Genomic DNA, 18158 nt, shown 5'->3' with positions numbered 1-18158 from the left:
ACATGTATAAAAATTTAGCAAATACTTGTTGGAGGTGTGGTGGGAGTAATGGCGACATGCACGTATCATATGTGGTGGACATGTAGGAAGATCAAAGTGTTCTGGGGCTTAATTTACAAGGAGTTGAAAAAACTGTTTGAAATAACTTTTTTAAAAAGACCAGAGGCATTTCTGTTAAGCATTCTTGGCAGGAACATCCCAAAGGCTTTTAGGGAGGTATTCTTATATGCAACGGCCGCAGCTCAGACTTTGGTGGCAAAGGGGTGGAAGGAACAAGAAGCCCCGACAATGACGGACTGGCATTGCGAGCTACAAGAATTTGCTGAAATGGCGCAGTCAACAAACACCCTGAGAGGCAATTCAAAACAAAAAATTATGGAAAAGTGAGATAGATATAAAACATATGTTCAAAAATACAGTAAAGGTTCGCTATCTATGCTAGCATTTGATTGACGTTGGAGTGAGACTGAGCTGAGAAATAAGACTAAGCGCACATATTGACACAGGAATGTATTAGATAAAATGCAATGAAATATACAATAATAAGAGTACATTCATTTGTAAAAAAGGAATATACAACAGGGTAGACGGGAAGTCTAGTGTGTTGGTATGTATATGATTTGAGAAGGGATTTTTGTTTTTTCTTTGTTTGTTTTTTTGTTTTGTTTTTTGTTTCATTTTCTTTCTAGGTATATAAAATTTGTATATAATTTTTGTATACATGTTGGAAATTATATTATAGTAAGTCCTGTAATGTAATGTGAGAATGATTACTGATGTAATATAACAAATAAAATGCTAAATAAAAAAGGGGATAAAGGAAAAGTGATGCTGCATAAATCTAACAGGACCCAGTACAGAGTACAATCCTCAAATTACAGAATCGTGGAAGTGGGGACCACACCAAAGGCCATCTTGCCCAACCCTCTGCAATGCAGGAATCACAGTTTGATACCCCCCCCAACTTGCTCTGCTTCAGGACCCTTTGCCTATTGCTTCATTACAGAGACCAGAATTTTGCTTCCTCTCATATTCAAGTTTTTTTGTACTTGCATTGTTATATATAAAACAGGGACTTTTCCATATTGTCTTCTAAGGGAGAAATGGATTGTTGGTCTTGTGGAGAAGTTAGCTTGCTTGTCTTCTGGGTAAATGACTTAAGAGGAATGTTGGACATAACATCATGATGGCTGACTGGGAACAGTTATGGACCACAGGTATGAAGTTTACGGCATGTAATGCCTTAAGAGAGAATATTATGAAAATGATATAGAGGTGGTACATGACACCAGTCAAGCTTGCAAAAATCTATCATTTGCCCGATAATAAATGTTGGAAATGTAAAGAAACTGAAGGTACATTCTTTCACCTTTGGTGGACGTGCCCAAGGATTAAGGCTTTTTGGGAGGTGATATATAATGAAATGAAAAAGGTATTTAAATATACCTTCCAGAAGAAATCAGAGGCCTTTCTCCTGGGCATGGTTGGCCAACTTTCTTTATGTATGCTACAACAGCAGCAAGAATACTCATCGCGAAGTATTGGAAGACACAAGAACTACCCACTCTGGAAGAATGGCAGATGAAGGTGATGGACTATATGGAATTAGCGGAAATGACCAGCAGAATCTGAGACCAGGGAGAAAAGCTGGTGGAAGAAGATTGGAAGAAATTTAAAGACTATCTACAGAAATATTGCAAAATTAATGAATGTTAGAATGATGTTGGATTGAGGTTAAGGGGTTTTCAGCAATAATGTTATGAAAGAATATGCAAAAATGGAATGTTAACAGGTGGAAAGTTAAAGCTAAAATATATTAAGATCAAGATTAAGATAAAGGTAAAGAGGGAAAGGATTTGCTGAATAAATAAATTGAATTGGAATACAAAGAGGGGAGGTATGGGGAGGTCTGAGAAAGAAGCAAATGCAATATATGTTATGAAAGATTGAACTGTTTTTAATTGCTTTTTACTTTTTGTATTTTCCCGTTTTTTTTTCTTTTTGTGAAAATCTTAATAAAATATTATTATATATATAAAAAAGAAGTTAGCTTGCTTGTCTTCTGGGTAAATGACTTAAGAGGAATATTCCTAGGAAACTGCCTTGGACAGAGTAAGACCTTGACCCATCCACCTCAGCATCGTCTAAACTGACCGGGTTTCAGACAGGGGACATTCTCTTCCCCAGCTGGAGATGCAATCCAGGATTATCTATGAGGATGATGAGAATGCAAAGCAGATTGTCTAATCCTGTGCTATGGACACCCCTAGACTTGGGAGTCTACTACTGCATTTCAAGGGATGTTGGGATTGTCTCCCTTTGGAAATGGGGCTGAATGAAGAAAGATCCGGTATAGAAACATGAGCTAGAAAAAAGAGAAGATTCACCTGCAGATGGAACAGCAGCTGCTTCACAGTTCTGAAGAAACATGGTGGGGGGGGGAGTTGGGCCCAGGGTCAAGGTGGGTGGGTTGCCATGGTAACAATGGCCTGCCCTCCTTTGTGACATCACCTGCTTCTCCCTTAAAAGCCACCAACTACAGATGTCCATTGTGGGTTTGTGAGGAGAGGCGGAGAGAGGTGTGTAGGTGCGGTAAGAGAGTAAGCAGAGGCTTTGGATTTTATTCTGATTTGGACTGCTTAAAGAGGAGGCGGAGCCAGCAGCAAGCATGCAGTCTGTTCCAGACCTTCAGGAAGAAGGAAAGTTCAGCCGACTAGTCCTTCGCGGAAGAGAGTGGCTCAGGAGACTGAGAAGCATAATGCGGCTTAAAAACAGCAACAAAGTGGCCCCGCTCCAGCCCAAGGACCAGCCTCCTCTGGCACCAGTTGTGCCAAAACTCTTCAAGAACTATCGAGAGCTGGCGAAGGCAAAAGCCCGAAACCGGGCCCGTATTAGGCCAGCACCTGAAGAAGGGGACTTAACTGTGGAAGATCTGGAATGAGCTGTCGGCGTGACGGGTCAAGACAAGGTGCTCTGCTTTGGAAGAGTTAAAAGGGAGTAAGGGAAGAACGAGGGCGATAAGATCAAGGTAACCCTCCAGCCTCTCCTGAGGTGCAGAGGCTCAGGGCAGAGAGGCGGAGGGAACTAAGTTCCCGCAGGAGGAGTGCTTGCCTCCAGACCAGGAGAGGCGATTCACCAGGGGATTGTGGCCCCCTATGCCTCGGGGCAGATCAAAGCCGGCCAGCCCCAGCCCCAAGTTGCGGGGGAAACATTGTTGGTTGCTAGTTCCTGCCTGAACCCTGTCCTGCTTTCCTGCCTGAGCTCCTGACCCGCCTGGTTCCCTGCTTGCAAGCCTGTTGCTGACTTCACCCGACTCCCTGCCCTGCACCCAGCTTCAGCTACTACGGACAGCCTCCACGTTGCACCTTTGGCCACGGACCGAACTTGGACCTCGCCTCTCGGGTAACCCACGGCACCAGCAAAACAAGAAAGGAGGGAGTGTTATGCACTGAAGTTCTCACCCTGAATAAAGAAGAGCTGTTTAAAGAAGAGCTGTATCGTCTGACATGTTCGCCCACAACTTAACACTGGCGACAAAGGTGGGATCGATGGACATCAGAGCACAGCCAGATGCAGCCACCCTCTGAGCAGAGCTGAATCACTGAGCGAAATCACTGAACAGAACCAATTCAGAGTGGACTGTTCTGCCTAGAGCACGGTGTTCCATCCATCGCCCTCCACGCCGGCATCGGAATCATGGCTTCACTTCTGCCTCTACCGCCGTTTGCGCCAGCCTCTGAATCATGGGACTCCTACCTCGCTCGGTTCAACTGCTACCTCCAAGCCAACGAGCCGACAGAAGTATCAAAGGAGCGAAAGCGGGGCCTATTCCTCAGCCTCTGTGGGCCTGAGGTTTTTGAAATGGCCCGAGCATTGGTTGCGCCTGAAGCAGTCCAGGCAACACCGTGGGACACGATCCAAGAGAAGCTCTGCAACCACTACGCACCAAAGCCATCCAAGATTGCTGCCCGCCATGCATTTTACCACCGGAACCAGCCAGAGGGGGAGTCAATCAACAACTACACCACCGCCCTGCGACAGGCTGCAATGCACTGCGAGTTCCGAGACTTAGACGATGCCCTGATGGATCAAATCGTCTGCGGGGTCCGGGACATACATCTGCAACGGCGTCTCCTCGCCAAGCCAGACCTCACGCTGCAAAAAGCCACTGAGGAGGCTGTGGCCTCGGAAGCTGCTGAACGCTCTGCCCAGTAGATCCGCAAGGCCAGCAGCCCGCGTCTTGCTAGGGAGCCAGTTCCAGTGCATCACGAAGAGGCCAGCAGTGATGAGGCATCCTCCAGTGAAGACGATGACGTGCACCAGAAAAAGCGGGAGCGCAGGAAGTTCCAACCGGAATGCGCCGACTGTGGAGGCAACCATTCCCGTGCCAAGTGTCTATTCAGAGACGCCATCTGTCGGACGTGTTCCAGAAGGGGCCACATCGCTAAGGTCTGCCGATCGGCTCCGTCTGACACCCCCCCTTCACCGACTCGCAAGTCCAAGTCTTCACTCCAGTCTGCCAAGGAAAGCTGTTTCGCTCTCACCAACTGCCGCTGCCCGTCTGGAACCACAATTGGCCAAACTGACTCGCCTACGCGAAGCAAGCTGAACGTCACGGTGCTCATTGAAGGAGCTCCATGTGACATGGAGATCGACACCGGGTCTGGCCTGTCCATCGTGTCTTGGAGCACCATCAAAAGACTGGTACCCAGAGTGTCCAAAAGGCAACTCGACTCTCACCGCGTACACCTGAGAGACTACCAGGGAAACGACATTCCCGTGGTAGGCGTTGGCCGGTACCGGATCACCTTCAAGGATTTTTCGGGCCTGCTCCGACTGGTGGTGGTCAAAGGTCAGCGGCCAAGCCTCCTAGGGCTAGACTGGTTTGATTCCCTCGGCCTGGAAGTCACCCGCATCAACTGCATCTCTAACGCACAGACTGAGAGTCTGGTCAAAGACTTTGCCGAGGTTTTTGACGGCACTTTGGGGCAATATACAGGTACGCCCATCTCCTCTAGCCTTGATCCACAAGTCACCCCCATCAAGCTAAAGCCACACCGGATTCCCTTTGTTCTCAAGGCTAAGGTGGACGAACAACTGGACAAGCTGATCGCCCAAGGAGTTTTGGAGCCGGTTGACCACGCCTAGTGGGAAACCCCCATCTTCACGCCTGTCAAGTCAGACGGGTTGGTGAGAATATGCGCTGACTACAAGTGCACGATCAACAAGGCACTTCAGCAGCACAGTTATCCGGTTCCTGTTGTCCAACACCTGCTGCATTCCCTGGGTGAGGGTAAGGTCTTCGCTAAGCTGGACCTTGCCCAAGCCTATCAACAACTGCCCATAGATGATGCCACTGCTGAGGCCCAGACGATCGTCACCCACCGAGGGGCATTCCGTTGCCGCTGGTTGCAGTTTGGGTTGACTGTGGCTCCTGGCATCTTCCCAAGCCTTAAGGAGCGTCTCCTGCAAGGACTTCTGGGCGCAGTGCCATATTTTGATGACGTCTTGGTGTCCACAGACTCACACCAGCAGCTGTTCGAGCGCCTCCGTGCCGTGCTGACCAGGTTCCAAGAGGCCGGGCTCAAGGTTAAGAAGGAGAAGTGCCAGATCACTGTTCCATAGGTGAGTTCCTGGGCTATCTTATCAACGCCTCCAGCCTTCACCCCACCACATCCAAGATCCGCGCTATCCAGCAGGCCCCCATCCCAAAGAACAAGACAGAGTTGCAGGCGTTCCTGGGGCTGCTGAACTTTTATAACATGTTCCTGCCCCACAAAGCCACGGTGGCTGAGTCACTTCACCGACTCCTCAGCACAAAGACGCCTTGGTCCTGGGGTCATCGGGAGACGGCGGCCTTCAACGTGGTCAAGGCTCTCATTCATCGGACAGTGTGCTGGTACAGTACAGTGAAGCCAGGCCGCTGGTCCTTGCCTGCGACGCCTCACCTTTTGGCATCGGCGCTGTCCTTAGTCACCGTTTTCCAGACGGAAGAGAAGCACCACTCGCCTACTTTTCCAGGACACTATCTCTGACTGAACGGAATTACAGCCAGCTCGACAAGGAGGCACTGGCACTTGTGGCTGGAGTGAAGAGATTCCATGAATACCTCTATGGCAGGACTTTTGACCTCATCACTGACCACAAGCCGCTCCTGGGCCTCCTCGCCAGTGATCGTCTAACTCCACCGGCCCTCTCGCCGCGCATGCTGCCCTCCACGCAGGCATCGGAATCAGGCAGAGGGGGAGTCAATCAACAACTACACCACCGCCCTGCGACAGGCTGCAATGCACTGCGAGTTCCGAGACTTAGACGATGCCCGGATGGATCAAATCGTCTGCGGGGTCCGGGACATCCATTTGCAACAGCGTCTCCTCGCTAAGCCAGACCTCACGCTGCAGAACTTTTATAACATGTTCCTGCCCCACAAAGCCACGGTGGCTGAGCCACTTCACCGACTCCTCAGCACAAAGACGCCTTGGTCCTGGGGTCATCGGGAGACGGCGGCCTTCAACGCGGTCAAGGCTCTCCTTTCATCGGACAGTGTGCTGGTACAGTACAGTGAAGCCAGGCCGCTGGTCCTTGCCTGCGATGCCTCACCTTTTGGCATCAGCGCTGTCCTTAGTCACCGTTTTCCAGACGGAAGAGAAGCACCGTTCGCCTATTTTTCTAGGATGCTATCTCTGACTGAACAGAATTACAGCCAGCTCGACAAGGAGGCACTGGCACATGTGGCGGGAGTGATTAGATTCCATGAATACCACTATGGCAGGACTTTTGACCTCATCACTGACCACAAGCCGCTCCTGAGCCTCATCGCCAGTGATCGTCCAACTCCACCGGTCCTCTCGCCGCACATGCTACGATAGACTGTTTTCCTGGCTGCCTACCACTACCGGCTCGTCCATTGCCCAGGGAAATCGATGGGCCATGCTGACGCCCTCAGCCGTTGCCCTCTTCCAGCGTTTGTGGAAGACCCGGCTCCAGCTTCATCGCTCCTCCTGATTGAGGATCTTCCGGCAGCGCCTGTATCGGCTGCCACTGTGGCCTCCGCATCTGCTCAGGATCGCACCATCAGCTGTGTGCTGAACTGGGTGTGGAGGGGGTGGCCACAAGAGCCATTTGCATTGGAGTTCCAAGCATTCGCAACCAGACAAGATGAACTGTCGGCTCATTGCGGCTGTGTGCTGTGGGGAGACCGCTTTGTGATTCCCCAAAGACTCCGTCAACGCGTCCTGGAGGCTCTGCACGTTGGCCACCCAGGAATTGTCAAAATGAAGGCGTTGTCTCGGTGTTACATCTGGTGGCCTAACATGGACGGTGCCATCACTGCCTGGGTGTCCGCCTGTCAAGCATACCAAGAATCGAGGCCTGCACCACCGGCAGCTAAGGGACACACCTGGGAGACGCAGGGGGATGCTTAAGATAGTTATGAAAAGGAAGGATCGAAAAGTGACGTTCAGTGATTGGATAGTTTTGTATGCAAATGAAGGATTGAAAAGTGACGTTCAGTAATTGGATAGTTTTAGAAAATGGCAACAGTTGCATTGTTCTGGAGCTCTATATAAGCAGGCTGACTGAGCTCCTCAGCCTAGTTCTGTTCTGGCATCTGAATAAAGAAGAGCTGTTTAAAGAAGAGCTGTGTCGTCTGACATGTTCGCCCACAACTTAACAGGGAGAAAGGATTGAAGAGAGGTGAAAATGTCGGGGACAAAAGGCTGACCGCTGACTCACCCTTACCGTGCGAGGAAGAAACCAAAAACAATGGGGGGGGGGGAATTAGGCCCCTTGGGGATGATGTCTGTTTCTTTTTGTGTACCTTGTTGGTGCGTAAGCATAAATAAAGCAAAAACAATATGTTTGTCGGGTTGTTGGTTGTTGTTTTTTGGAATTCTCATTTTATATTGTTACGTTGTGAACCGCCCTATGATCTTTGGATGAAGGGTGGTATAGAAATTTAATAAGGAATGAATGAATGAATGAATGAATGAATGAATGAATGCATGCTCTCCCCAGGGAAACATTCATGGCACCCACACCGTCGGCCTCAGATACCAGGCTGAGAAGGATGTTTAGGTAGGCTCATTAATTGATATAAGATTAATATCTGCTATGGTGGTTTATTTTCTTCAATTAACTAGCACAAAGTACAAAATCTAGAATCTCATATTCATTTTCTTCTTATCTATAAGGATTTTGGTCAAGATATTGAAAAATTGTACTAATTAACTGATCAGGAATAGGCCTGCATTGCCTGTGTTCTGGTATTTGCGGCCAATCTGGACATTATGTTAAATATATTTTTAAAAATTTAAGGAAAGTCCAGGAGGACCTTAGAGACCAACTAAGTTTGTTCTTGGTGTGAGCTTTCATGTGCATGCACACACCAAAGCTCATACCAAGAACAAACCTAGTTGGTCTCTAAGGTGCTACTGGACATTATATATATATATATATTTCTACTACATCAGACCAACATGGCTACTTACCTGAATCTAGAACTAAGTATATTCAGAAATGGATAGTGAACGGCACTACTTTGGCTCTCTGCAGATACGGGATCCTAATAATAATAATAATAATAATAATAATAATAATAATAATATATCTGTACCACGCCCATCTGGCTCTAATACATCAAACATTAAAAGTTTCCCTGAACAGGGCTTCCTTCAGATGTCTTCTAAAAGTCTGGTAGTTATTGTTCTCCTTGACATCTGGTGGGAGGGCGTTCCACAGGGCGGGCGCCACTACCGAGAAGGCCCTCTGCCTGGTTCCCTGTAACTTGGCTTCTCGCAGTGAGGGAACCGCCAGAAGGCCCTCGGAGCTGGACCTCAGTGTCCAGGTAGAACGATGGGGGTGGAGACGCTCCTTCAGGTATACAGGACCGAGGCCGTTTAGGGCTTTAAAGGTCAGCACCAACCCTTTGTTTTTGTTTTGTTTTTTTAATTCTTTTTATTGACAGCACCAACCCTTTGAATCATGCTTGGAAACGTACTGGGAGCCAATGCAGATATCTCAGAACCGGTGTTATGTGGTCCCGACAGCCACTCCCAGTCACCAGTCTAGCTGCCGCATTCTGGATTAATTGCAGTTTCCGGGTCACCTTCAAAGGTAGCCCCACGTAGAGCACATTGCAGTAGTCCAAGCGGGAGATAACCAGAGCATGCACCACTCTGGCGAGGCAGTCTGCAGGCAGGTAGGGTCTGCGTACCAAATTGAGCTGGTAAACAGCTGCCCTGGACACAGATTTGACCTGTGCCTCCATGGACAGCTGCGAGTCCAAAATGACTCCCAGGCTGCGCACCTGGTCTTTCAGGGGCACAGTTACCCCATTCAGGACCAGGGAATCCTCCATACCCACCCGCCTCCTGTCCCCCAAGAACAGTACTTCTGTCTTGTCAGGATTCAACCTCAATTTGTTAGCCGACATCCAACCTCCAACCGCCTCCAGGCACTCAGACAGGAGCTTCACCGCCTTCACTGGTTCTGATTTGAAAGAGAGGTAGAGCTGGGTATCATCCGCATACTGATGAACACCCAGCCCAAACACCCTGATGATCTCTCCCAGTGGCTGCATACAGATGTTGAAAAGCATGGGGGAGAGGACAGAACCCTGAGGCACCCCACAAGTGAGAGGCCAGGGGTCTGAACACTCATCCCCCACCACCACTTTCTGAACACGGCCCAGGAGAAAGGAGCGGAACCACTGTATGACAGTGCACCCAGCTCCCAGCCCCTCAAGACGGTCCAGAAGGATGTTATGGTCGATGGCATCAAACGCCACTGAGAGATCCAGCAGAACTAGGAAACAGCTCTCACCTTTGTCCCTAGCCCGCCGGAGATCATCAACCAGTGCGACCAAGGCCGTTTCAGTCCCATGATGAGGCCTGAATCCCGACTGGAAGGCATCCAATTGGTCCGCTTCTTCCAGGCGTGCCTGGAGTTGTTCAGCAACCACTCACTGAATCACCTTGCCCAAGAATGGAAGATTTGAGACTGGGCGATAGTTGGCCATCGTGGCCGCATCTAAAGTTGGTTTTTTAAGAAGCGGATTAATAACTGCCTCTTTCAGCGGATCTGGGAAGGCTCCCTCACGGAGAGAAGCATTCACCACCCCACGAAGCCCATTGCCAGTCCTTCCCGGCTAGCTTTTATAAGCCAGGATGGGCAAGGATCAAGGAGACAAGTGGTTGGTTTCATTCGTCCAAGCAGCCTGTCCACATCCTCGGGGGTAACAGATTGAAATTGATCCCACACAACTTGACTAGACAGGACTCTAGCACTCTCCCGCCCCTGCCCTGCTCTCACAGTGGAGTCTACCTCTTCTTGAATCTGAGCGATTTTATCTGCAAAAAAACTTTGCAAAATCCTTGCAGGAGATCATGTGGCCCATATTGGGCCCTGATGGAGCAAGTGGTTCCGCTAAATTGCGTACCACCTGAAAGAATCTCCTGCTGCTTTTTTCTGCAGATGCAATAGAGGCGGTGAAGAAAGCCTTCTTCGCCATCGCTATTGCCACTTGGTAGGCTCGACATTGAGCTCTAACCCGTGTCCGGTCAGATTCAGAATGGGTTATCTGCCACCGGCACTCTAGCTGTCTCAACGATTGTTTCATTGCCCTCAGATCCGTGGAAAACCACGGGGCTGTCCGGGCTCCATGCAATTGGAGAGTGTGTTTCGGAGCCAAACAGTCAATAGCCCTGGTTAACTCCATATTCCAGCAGGCCACCAGGGAATCAGCTGAAAGGCCATCAACATGGGATAAAACATCCCCTACCACTCTCTGGAAGCCAATTGGATCCATTAAGTGGCGGGGGCGGACCATCCGAATCGGTCCCACCTCCCTGCAGAGGGGAAGGGTCACAGAAAAGTCCAGTTACTTCTGGTTGCCATGCCGCTGCGTTTGCTAGCTGAGCTCTTGCTTTGTTTAGAGACACCAGGGTTTATATGCAAGGAATTTCTCAGAACAGGACTCAGAATGCCATATTCTCCAGCATTCACCAACATTCTTCTTTCATGCCATTTTGTAATTGAGAAGTCGAACTTGGTGCAAGCAGGAAGAGCTGAGATTTCAACTTAGGGCAGTGTTTCTCAACCTGTGGGTCCCCAGATGTTGTTGGACTACAACTCCCATCATTCCTAGACAGTATGCCCAGTGGTCAGGGATGATGGGAGTTGTAGTCCAACAACATCTGGGGACCCACAGGTTGAGAACCGCTGGATTCAGGGCTGCACTGTGGGGCATTGCTGGGCATTTGCACAAGGACCCTCCCACTGCATGGTCATCAGACTGCGAGTTCTTGCTGCTTGGCATCACCCCGTTTGCTCATCCAGCTTTTTCATTCAGTGATTGAGGGAGCAAGAAAGTGTGGACAAGGGAGAAAGAACATTGGTTGTCATCTTCGTGAAATGGACCACCTCTCCCAATAAGAACTGACCTGGACCCTGCCATTATCATCTAAGGCCCTTCTTTGTGTGCCTCCTACATGACAGGTCCACAGGGTGGCAACAAGAGAACTGGCCTTTTCCAAAATGGCTCCCCACTTGAGGAATGATCTCCTCTGGAAGTCTTGCCTGGGTGCCTTTGTTTCATATCTTTAGGTGACGGGCAAAAATGTTTGGCTGGAGGTGTGGTGGGAGTAATGGCGACATGCATGTATCGTATGTGGTGGACATGTAGGAAGATCAAGGTGTTCTGGGGCTTAATTTACGAGGAGTTGAAAAAAATGTTTGAAATAACTTTTTCAAAAAGACCAGAGGCATTTCTGTTAAGCATTGTTGGCAGGGACATCCCGGAGGCCTTTAGGGAGGTATTCTTATCTGCAACGGCCACAGCTCAGATTTTGGTGGCAAAGGGGAGGAAGGAACAAGAAGCCCCGACAATAACAGACTGGCATTGCAAGCTACAAGAATTTCCTGAAATGGCGCAGTCAACAAACACCCTGAGAGGCAATTCAAAACAAAAAATTATGGAAAAGTGAGATAGATATAAAACATATGTTCAAAAATACAGTAAAGGTTTGCTATCTATGCTAGCATTTGATTGACGTTGGAGTGAGTCTGAGCTGAGAAATAAGACAAAGGGCACATATTGATATAGGAATGTATTAGATAAGATGCAACGAAATATACAATAATAAGAGTACATTCATTTGTAAAAAAGGAATATACAACAGGATAGAAAAGAAATCTAGTTTTTGTTTTTTCTTTGTCTTTCTTTTTTTTTGTTTCATTTTCTTTCTAGGTATATAAAATTTGTATATGATTTTTGTATACATGTTGGAAATTATATTATAATAAGTCCTGTAATGTAATATGAGAATGATTACTGATGTAATATAAGAAATAAAATGCAAAAGGGAAAAAGGGAAAAAAAGAAAAGTGATGCTGCATAAATCTAACAGGACCCAGTACAGAGTACAATCCTCAAATTACAGAATCATGGAACTGGGAGACACACCAAAGGCCATCTAGCCCCACCCTCTGCAATGCAGGAATCACAGTTGGATGCCCCCCCAACTTGCTCTGCTTCAGGACCCTTTGCCTATTGCTTCATTACAGAGGCCAGAATTTTGCTTCCTCTCCTATTTAAGTTTTTTTGTACTTGCATTGTTGTATATAAAACAGGAACTTTCCCATATTGTAGTCTAAATTGAGAAACATGGGGGGGGGGAGCTGGGCCCAGGGTCAAGGTGGGTGGGTTGCCATGGTAACAATGAGCTGCCCTCCTTTGTGACATCACCTGCTTCTCCCTTAAAAGCCACCAACTACAGGTGTCCATTGTGGGTTTGTGAGGAGAGGCGGAGAGAGGTGTAGAGGTGCGGTAATAGAGAAAGGAGAGGATTTGGATTTTCTTCTGATTTTGACTGCTTAAAGAGGAGGCGGAGCCAGGAGCAAGCATGCAGTCAGTTCCAGACCTTCAGGAAGAAGGAAAGTTCAGCCGACTAGTCCTTCGCGGAAGAGAGTGGCTCAGGAGACTGAGAAGCGTAATGCAGCTTAAACAGAACAATAAAGTGGCCCCGCTCCAGCCCAAAGAGCAGCCTCCTCTGGCACCAGTTATGCCAAAACTCTTCAAGTGCTATCGAGAGCTTGCGAAGGCAAAAGCCCGAAACCGGGCCCGTATTAGGCCAGCACCTGAAGGAGGGGACTTAATTGTGGAAGATTTGGAATGAGCGTACGGCATGACGGGTGAAGACAAGGTGCTCTGCTTTAGAAGAGCTAAAAGGCAGTAAGAGAAGAACGAGGGCGATGAGATCAAGGTAACCCTCCAGCCTCTCCTGAGCTGCAGAGGCTCAGGGCAGAGAGGCGGAGGGAACTAAGTTCCCGCAGGAGGAGTGCTTGCCTCCAGACCAGGAGAGGTGAGTCACCAGAGGATCGTGGCCCCCTATGCCTCGGGGCAGATAAAAGCCGGACAACCCCAGTCCCAAGTTGCGGGACCAACATTGTTGGTTGCTAGTTCCTGCCTGAACCCTGTCCTGCTTTCCTGCCTGAACTCCTGACCCGCCCTGGTTCCCTGCTTGCAAGCCTGTTGCTGACTTCACCCGACTCCCTGCCCTGCACCCAGCTTCAGCTACTACGGACTGCCTTCACGTTGCACCTTTGGCCACAGACCGCACTTGGACCTCGCCTCTTGGGTATCCCACGGGACCAGCAAAATGAGGAAGGAGGGAGAAAGGATCGAAGAGAAGTGAAAATGGCGGGGACAAAAGGCTGACCAGACTTGGACCTGCTGGGAAGCACTGAGCAAAGGCAAGTCCCCACGCAACGCGGCCAATTTGATCGGCACAAGGCATGCAAGCTCCACCACCACCCCAGTTGTTCTTAGACTCCTTATTGGGTGAGCAACGCAGCCAAGCAACACAGTTGGAGCCTCCCTGGCCGGCAGGGAGGGAGGGAGAGGAGCTGCTTCCTTTGAAACCCGGGAAATTAAAAGGACATCATCAATAAGGGACAGCAGTGGGTCACGGCGCTGGGTTAAGGGAATTTCCTGCCAAATAAGGGACGGTTGACAGCTTTGCGTGTTGCGCTGTACCATTTGCTTTGCATATGCGAACCAAATAAACTCTGCTTGAAATCTGAATTGGTTTTGCCTCTCTGTGTCCAGTCCGTGCTCCAGAATAACCGATTCCCTTCGGTCCAACATGAGAGGAACACATCGGCGGTGAGTTAGCGTTTACAGCTGTTGAGGTAGATGGTTCTCTTTCCTGTTCCCAGGCAGTATTCCAAACTGGAGAACAAAGGAGAAACAAGGGAAAGAACATTTCTACATGCAGACAACATGATAGGAGACGTTGGTCAGATTCTAAGCCCGGGCTTTGGCACAGAACAGAAGCAGCTTTTGAATTCTGGGAGGGTGAAGGGGCAGAAGGCCTTAGCTCAGGGATAGGCAAACCTGGCCCTCCAGATATTTTGGGACTACAACTCCCATCATCCCTGACCACTGGTCCTGTTAGCTAGGGATGATGGGAGTTGTAGTCCCAAAACATCTGGAGGGCCGAGTTTGCCTATGCTTGCCTTAGCTGCTTGGGGTGCCAGGACAACATGGGAAGGGGCATGGATATTTAAGCCGTTTCCACCCATTATTCCAGTTCTTTGGAATCTCAGCACCAGCCCCCCCCCCCCCTTAGATCCAGTGCAGGTTTTGCCAGCTGCCTTGGGGTCCAGTATAAATTTTGGTGTTTTGTTATTGAGTTGAGGTCAGCTGTTAAATCAGTTGCCTAGTCACTTTTAGCAGGAAGTAGTAATAATAATAATAATAATAATAATAATAATAATAATAATAAATTTATTATTTATACCCCGCCCATCTGGCTGGGTTTCCCCAGCTACTCTGGGCGGCTTCCAACAAAACACTCAAATACAATAACCTCTTAAACATTAAAAGCTTCCCTAAACAGGGCTGCCTTCAGATGTCTTCTAAAAGTTTGGTAGTTATTTTTCTCTTTGACATCTGGTGGGAGGGCATTCCACAGGGCGGGCGCCACTACCGAGAAGGCCCTCTGCCTGGTTCCCTGTAATTTGGCTTCTCGCAGCAAGGGTACTGCCAGAAGGCCCTCGGTGCTGGACCTCAGTGTCCAGGCAGAACGTGCAAGAAAGTGCAAGAAGCTTGACAGGTAAATAATGAGTTGTGGTGAGCACCCTTAGGCACCTTATAGGGCTGAGGGGCATTGCCAGAGACCTGCCACTCAAGGTCTGTAGGACCCTGTGGGCAAGATACAGGGCACCTCTGAGGCTACCCTGAGTCATCAGACCGGTGCTTAAATCGCCACATGTGATTTAAAAGATGGGAGGACTGCTTACTTGCCCTCCCTAAATAGCACGTCTGTGCTCATCCATTAACCTAATTTCCGAAAGCATCTGAGCACTGCCTACCTGCAAGTCATTTTATCTGGGAATTTCCTTTGCTGATTTCCTCATACTTATTTGCCAATAGCATTCTCTCTGTTTCATCCACCTCCTCCTAGCCTTTGGCAGAATGGCCTGGCCTAGTTTAATATTGTGTAATATTGCAAAGTATGGAGGTACGTTCTTTTGTTAAGTCCATGGCTGAAAAAGATATTCACTCATCCATCTCTACAAGATCACGTGTATGGCAGAAGACTCCATCATGTGGCGTTTTAGCACCACACAGATCTTTAACCAGAACATGAAGGAACAGAAGTTTTTATTTTGCTTTTTTTGTTTGGTTGGTTAGAAATTGCTTTGGATCGCCCTGGGCAAGATAAAGCAATAGACAACTTAATTAATTAAGTAATGGATAAACCGATGATGGACTACGCCAGCATTTCCCAACCTTGGGCCTCCAGCTGTTTTTGGACTACAACTCCCATAATCCTCAGCTAGCAAGACCAGTGGTCAGGGATGATGGGAATTGTAGTTCGAAAACAGCTGGAGGCCCAAGGTTGGGAAACACTGGACTACGCCAAAATGGCGAAAATGACCGGGAAAATCAGAAACCAGGAATATAGAAACTTTAATAAGGAATGGGGGGGGGGGATTACAATTTACTTAAGAGAACACTGTAAACAACTAAAAACTTTGGCAGGATTAGAGTAATACTTGTAATGTATTAAAATCTAAGGTAATAATGAATTATTTTAAGAAAAATAGAGAAAATACATGATGAAGTAGAAAATGCCTGATAATGGAAACCATGGAGGACTGGAGGGAAGTCTAAGGGTTCAGGGAATCCTAAATGTTGACGATTATGATTAATGTTTGGATTTATATGTATAATGCAAAATTGAATAAAAAAGAATTTAAAATAAATAAACAATAGATAAACCACTTCGGTGGTCACAGCCAAATCAGGCCCAGGAAACATAGACTTGAACGATCTGTGCTCATTTGTTTAGTTATTTCATTAAAATTAAATACTGCTCGCTTGTAAAACAAAAAAACCCTTCCATTTCACGTGGCTCAATGTGGTGCCTTCCATAGTTCTAGTTACAGGTTGGTAGCAGTGTTGGTCTGCCATAGTCGGGGGGGGGGGGGGGAATCCTTCCAGTAGCACCTTAGAGACCAACTAAGTTTGTTATTGGTATGAGTTTTTGTGAGCTTTTTGTGTGGTATCTGAAGAAGTGTGCATGCACACGAAAGCTCATACCAATCACAAACTCAGTTGGTCTCTAAGGTGCTACTGGAAGGAATTTTTTCTTATTTTGTTTCGACTACGGCAGACCAACAGGGCTACCTACCTGTAACTAAAAAAATCTTGTTTGCAAAATAGGTAATACAAGCATCCCTTTAAAAATTTACAGCCATGATTTAAAACATAAAGAAAGCTAAAACCATAATAGACCAGACTAAAGAATTCAATCTGTGAACTGCCCTGGGATTTTATGAGGAAGGGTGGCATATAAATCTGATAAAGAAAATAAATAAAAATGTATTTATTTCATATATATATATATGTATGTGTGTGTGTGTGTGTAAAATAAATTTCATGTGTGTTATAAAATAATTAAACAGAACAAAACTCAAAAGCTGGTTACAAAGTTTTACCGATAAACCATCATCTTTCTAGCCATAACTGAAAACATGAAAAAGATCAAAACCACAAAAACGTACCGGTAATTAGAAAGGACCGAAGCATCATCTACTGGCTCAACAGGGATCGAACCTGCAACCTTGGCGATATCAGCCCCACACTCCAAACCACTGACTATCCAGAGCGATTATCCTAACGAATTTAAACAGACGCTTTCGGAAGGGACTAACAGAGCCATCGAATCCAGGAATCATTTTCCCCAACGTGGGGCTCGAACCCATGATCCTGCTATTAAGCGTCTCCACGCTCTACCGACTGAGCCACCTCAGCGAAGGCGCCAGCTGCCGTTGTCACCAATAGTCAAGGAGTTCCTGAACGCTCGGCGTTCTCACGTGGGAAGCGCCTACTCTCCCACCTCCGTCGCTCGCTAGGGAAGCCGGGGAAGGGTTAACCCGAGCGGCCGGCCCATCCAATGAGGCCGCGCCCGCCTTCGGGAGGCGGAGATTCCCGGCCTTGGGCGCGTTGCTGCGCCTCCGGAACCGGGGAAGAGGCTGCTGAGGCGTTCTGAGGGGACGGAGCGGCGGCGCTGAGGGGAGAGAATGGCGACGATGGCGGAGGGCTTGGAAGACCAGCGGATCCAGTTAGCGGCTTCCGACTGGCTGCTGTGGGACAAGGTGCGGGAGAAGGAGGGGAGGAAGGAGCCGGGCGTGTGGGGAAGAGGGAGGCCGACCAGGAGCTTGTATAGTGGGCGCCTGTCGGAGATGAGAGAACTGGGGAGTGGGGAAGGGACACCGCGGGGTCATCCAGCCCAACCCCCTCGCGCTGAGGCAATGAAGGCGGCGCGTTCGAATCACAGAATGGTGGGGTTGGAAGGGAACCCCCGTGGTCATCCAGCGCTGCAGGAATGAATGTGCAAGTAGCCATAAGCAACGTCTCTGGGGGACCTCGGGGAGCTTTTCAGAAGCATGTTGCCTAAGCTGCCTGGCCATTCCTTACCCAAGAAGGGTGGCTATTAGCATTATTATTGTGCATTTAGTCCTGTGGGGGCTGGCTAGGGAGTCGGTGACAGCAGGAACAGGATTTCCTTGAGCCAGTGTGGTGTAGTGGTTAAGAGCGGTAGTCTCGTAATCTGGGGAACCTGGTTCGCGTCTCCGCTCCTCCACAT

At 48.4% G+C, this 18158-nt stretch overlaps 1 protein-coding gene and 1 long non-coding RNA gene across 2 annotated transcripts in view; both read left to right on the top strand.

The window, feature by feature from the left end:
- Positions 1–204: 204 nt before the first annotated feature.
- Positions 205–13388, top strand: LOC310685732. The gene is made up of 3 exons (XR_014515448.1): positions 205–1037; positions 2044–3051; positions 13307–13388. It is a non-coding gene; the product is annotated as an uncharacterized lncRNA (long non-coding RNA).
- Positions 13389–17472: 4084 nt separating this feature from the next.
- PGM2 (phosphoglucomutase 2) overlaps positions 17473–18158 on the top strand; it is a 30927-nt gene continuing 30241 nt past the window's right edge. The window contains exon 1 of the mRNA XM_083458242.1: positions 17473–17667. Coding sequence (XP_083314368.1) covers positions 17593–17667 — 75 coding nt within the window. The 5' untranslated portion in view covers positions 17473–17592. The remainder of the gene's footprint in view (positions 17668–18158) is intronic.

Source organism: Podarcis tiliguerta (assembly GCF_965153285.1).
Source record: "Podarcis tiliguerta genome assembly, chromosome: 9".
Classification (NCBI taxonomy): Eukaryota; Metazoa; Chordata; class Lepidosauria; order Squamata; family Lacertidae; genus Podarcis; species Podarcis tiliguerta.
Note: the sequence above shows the minus strand (reverse complement) of the source record. Positions and strands in the feature narration are given on the sequence as shown.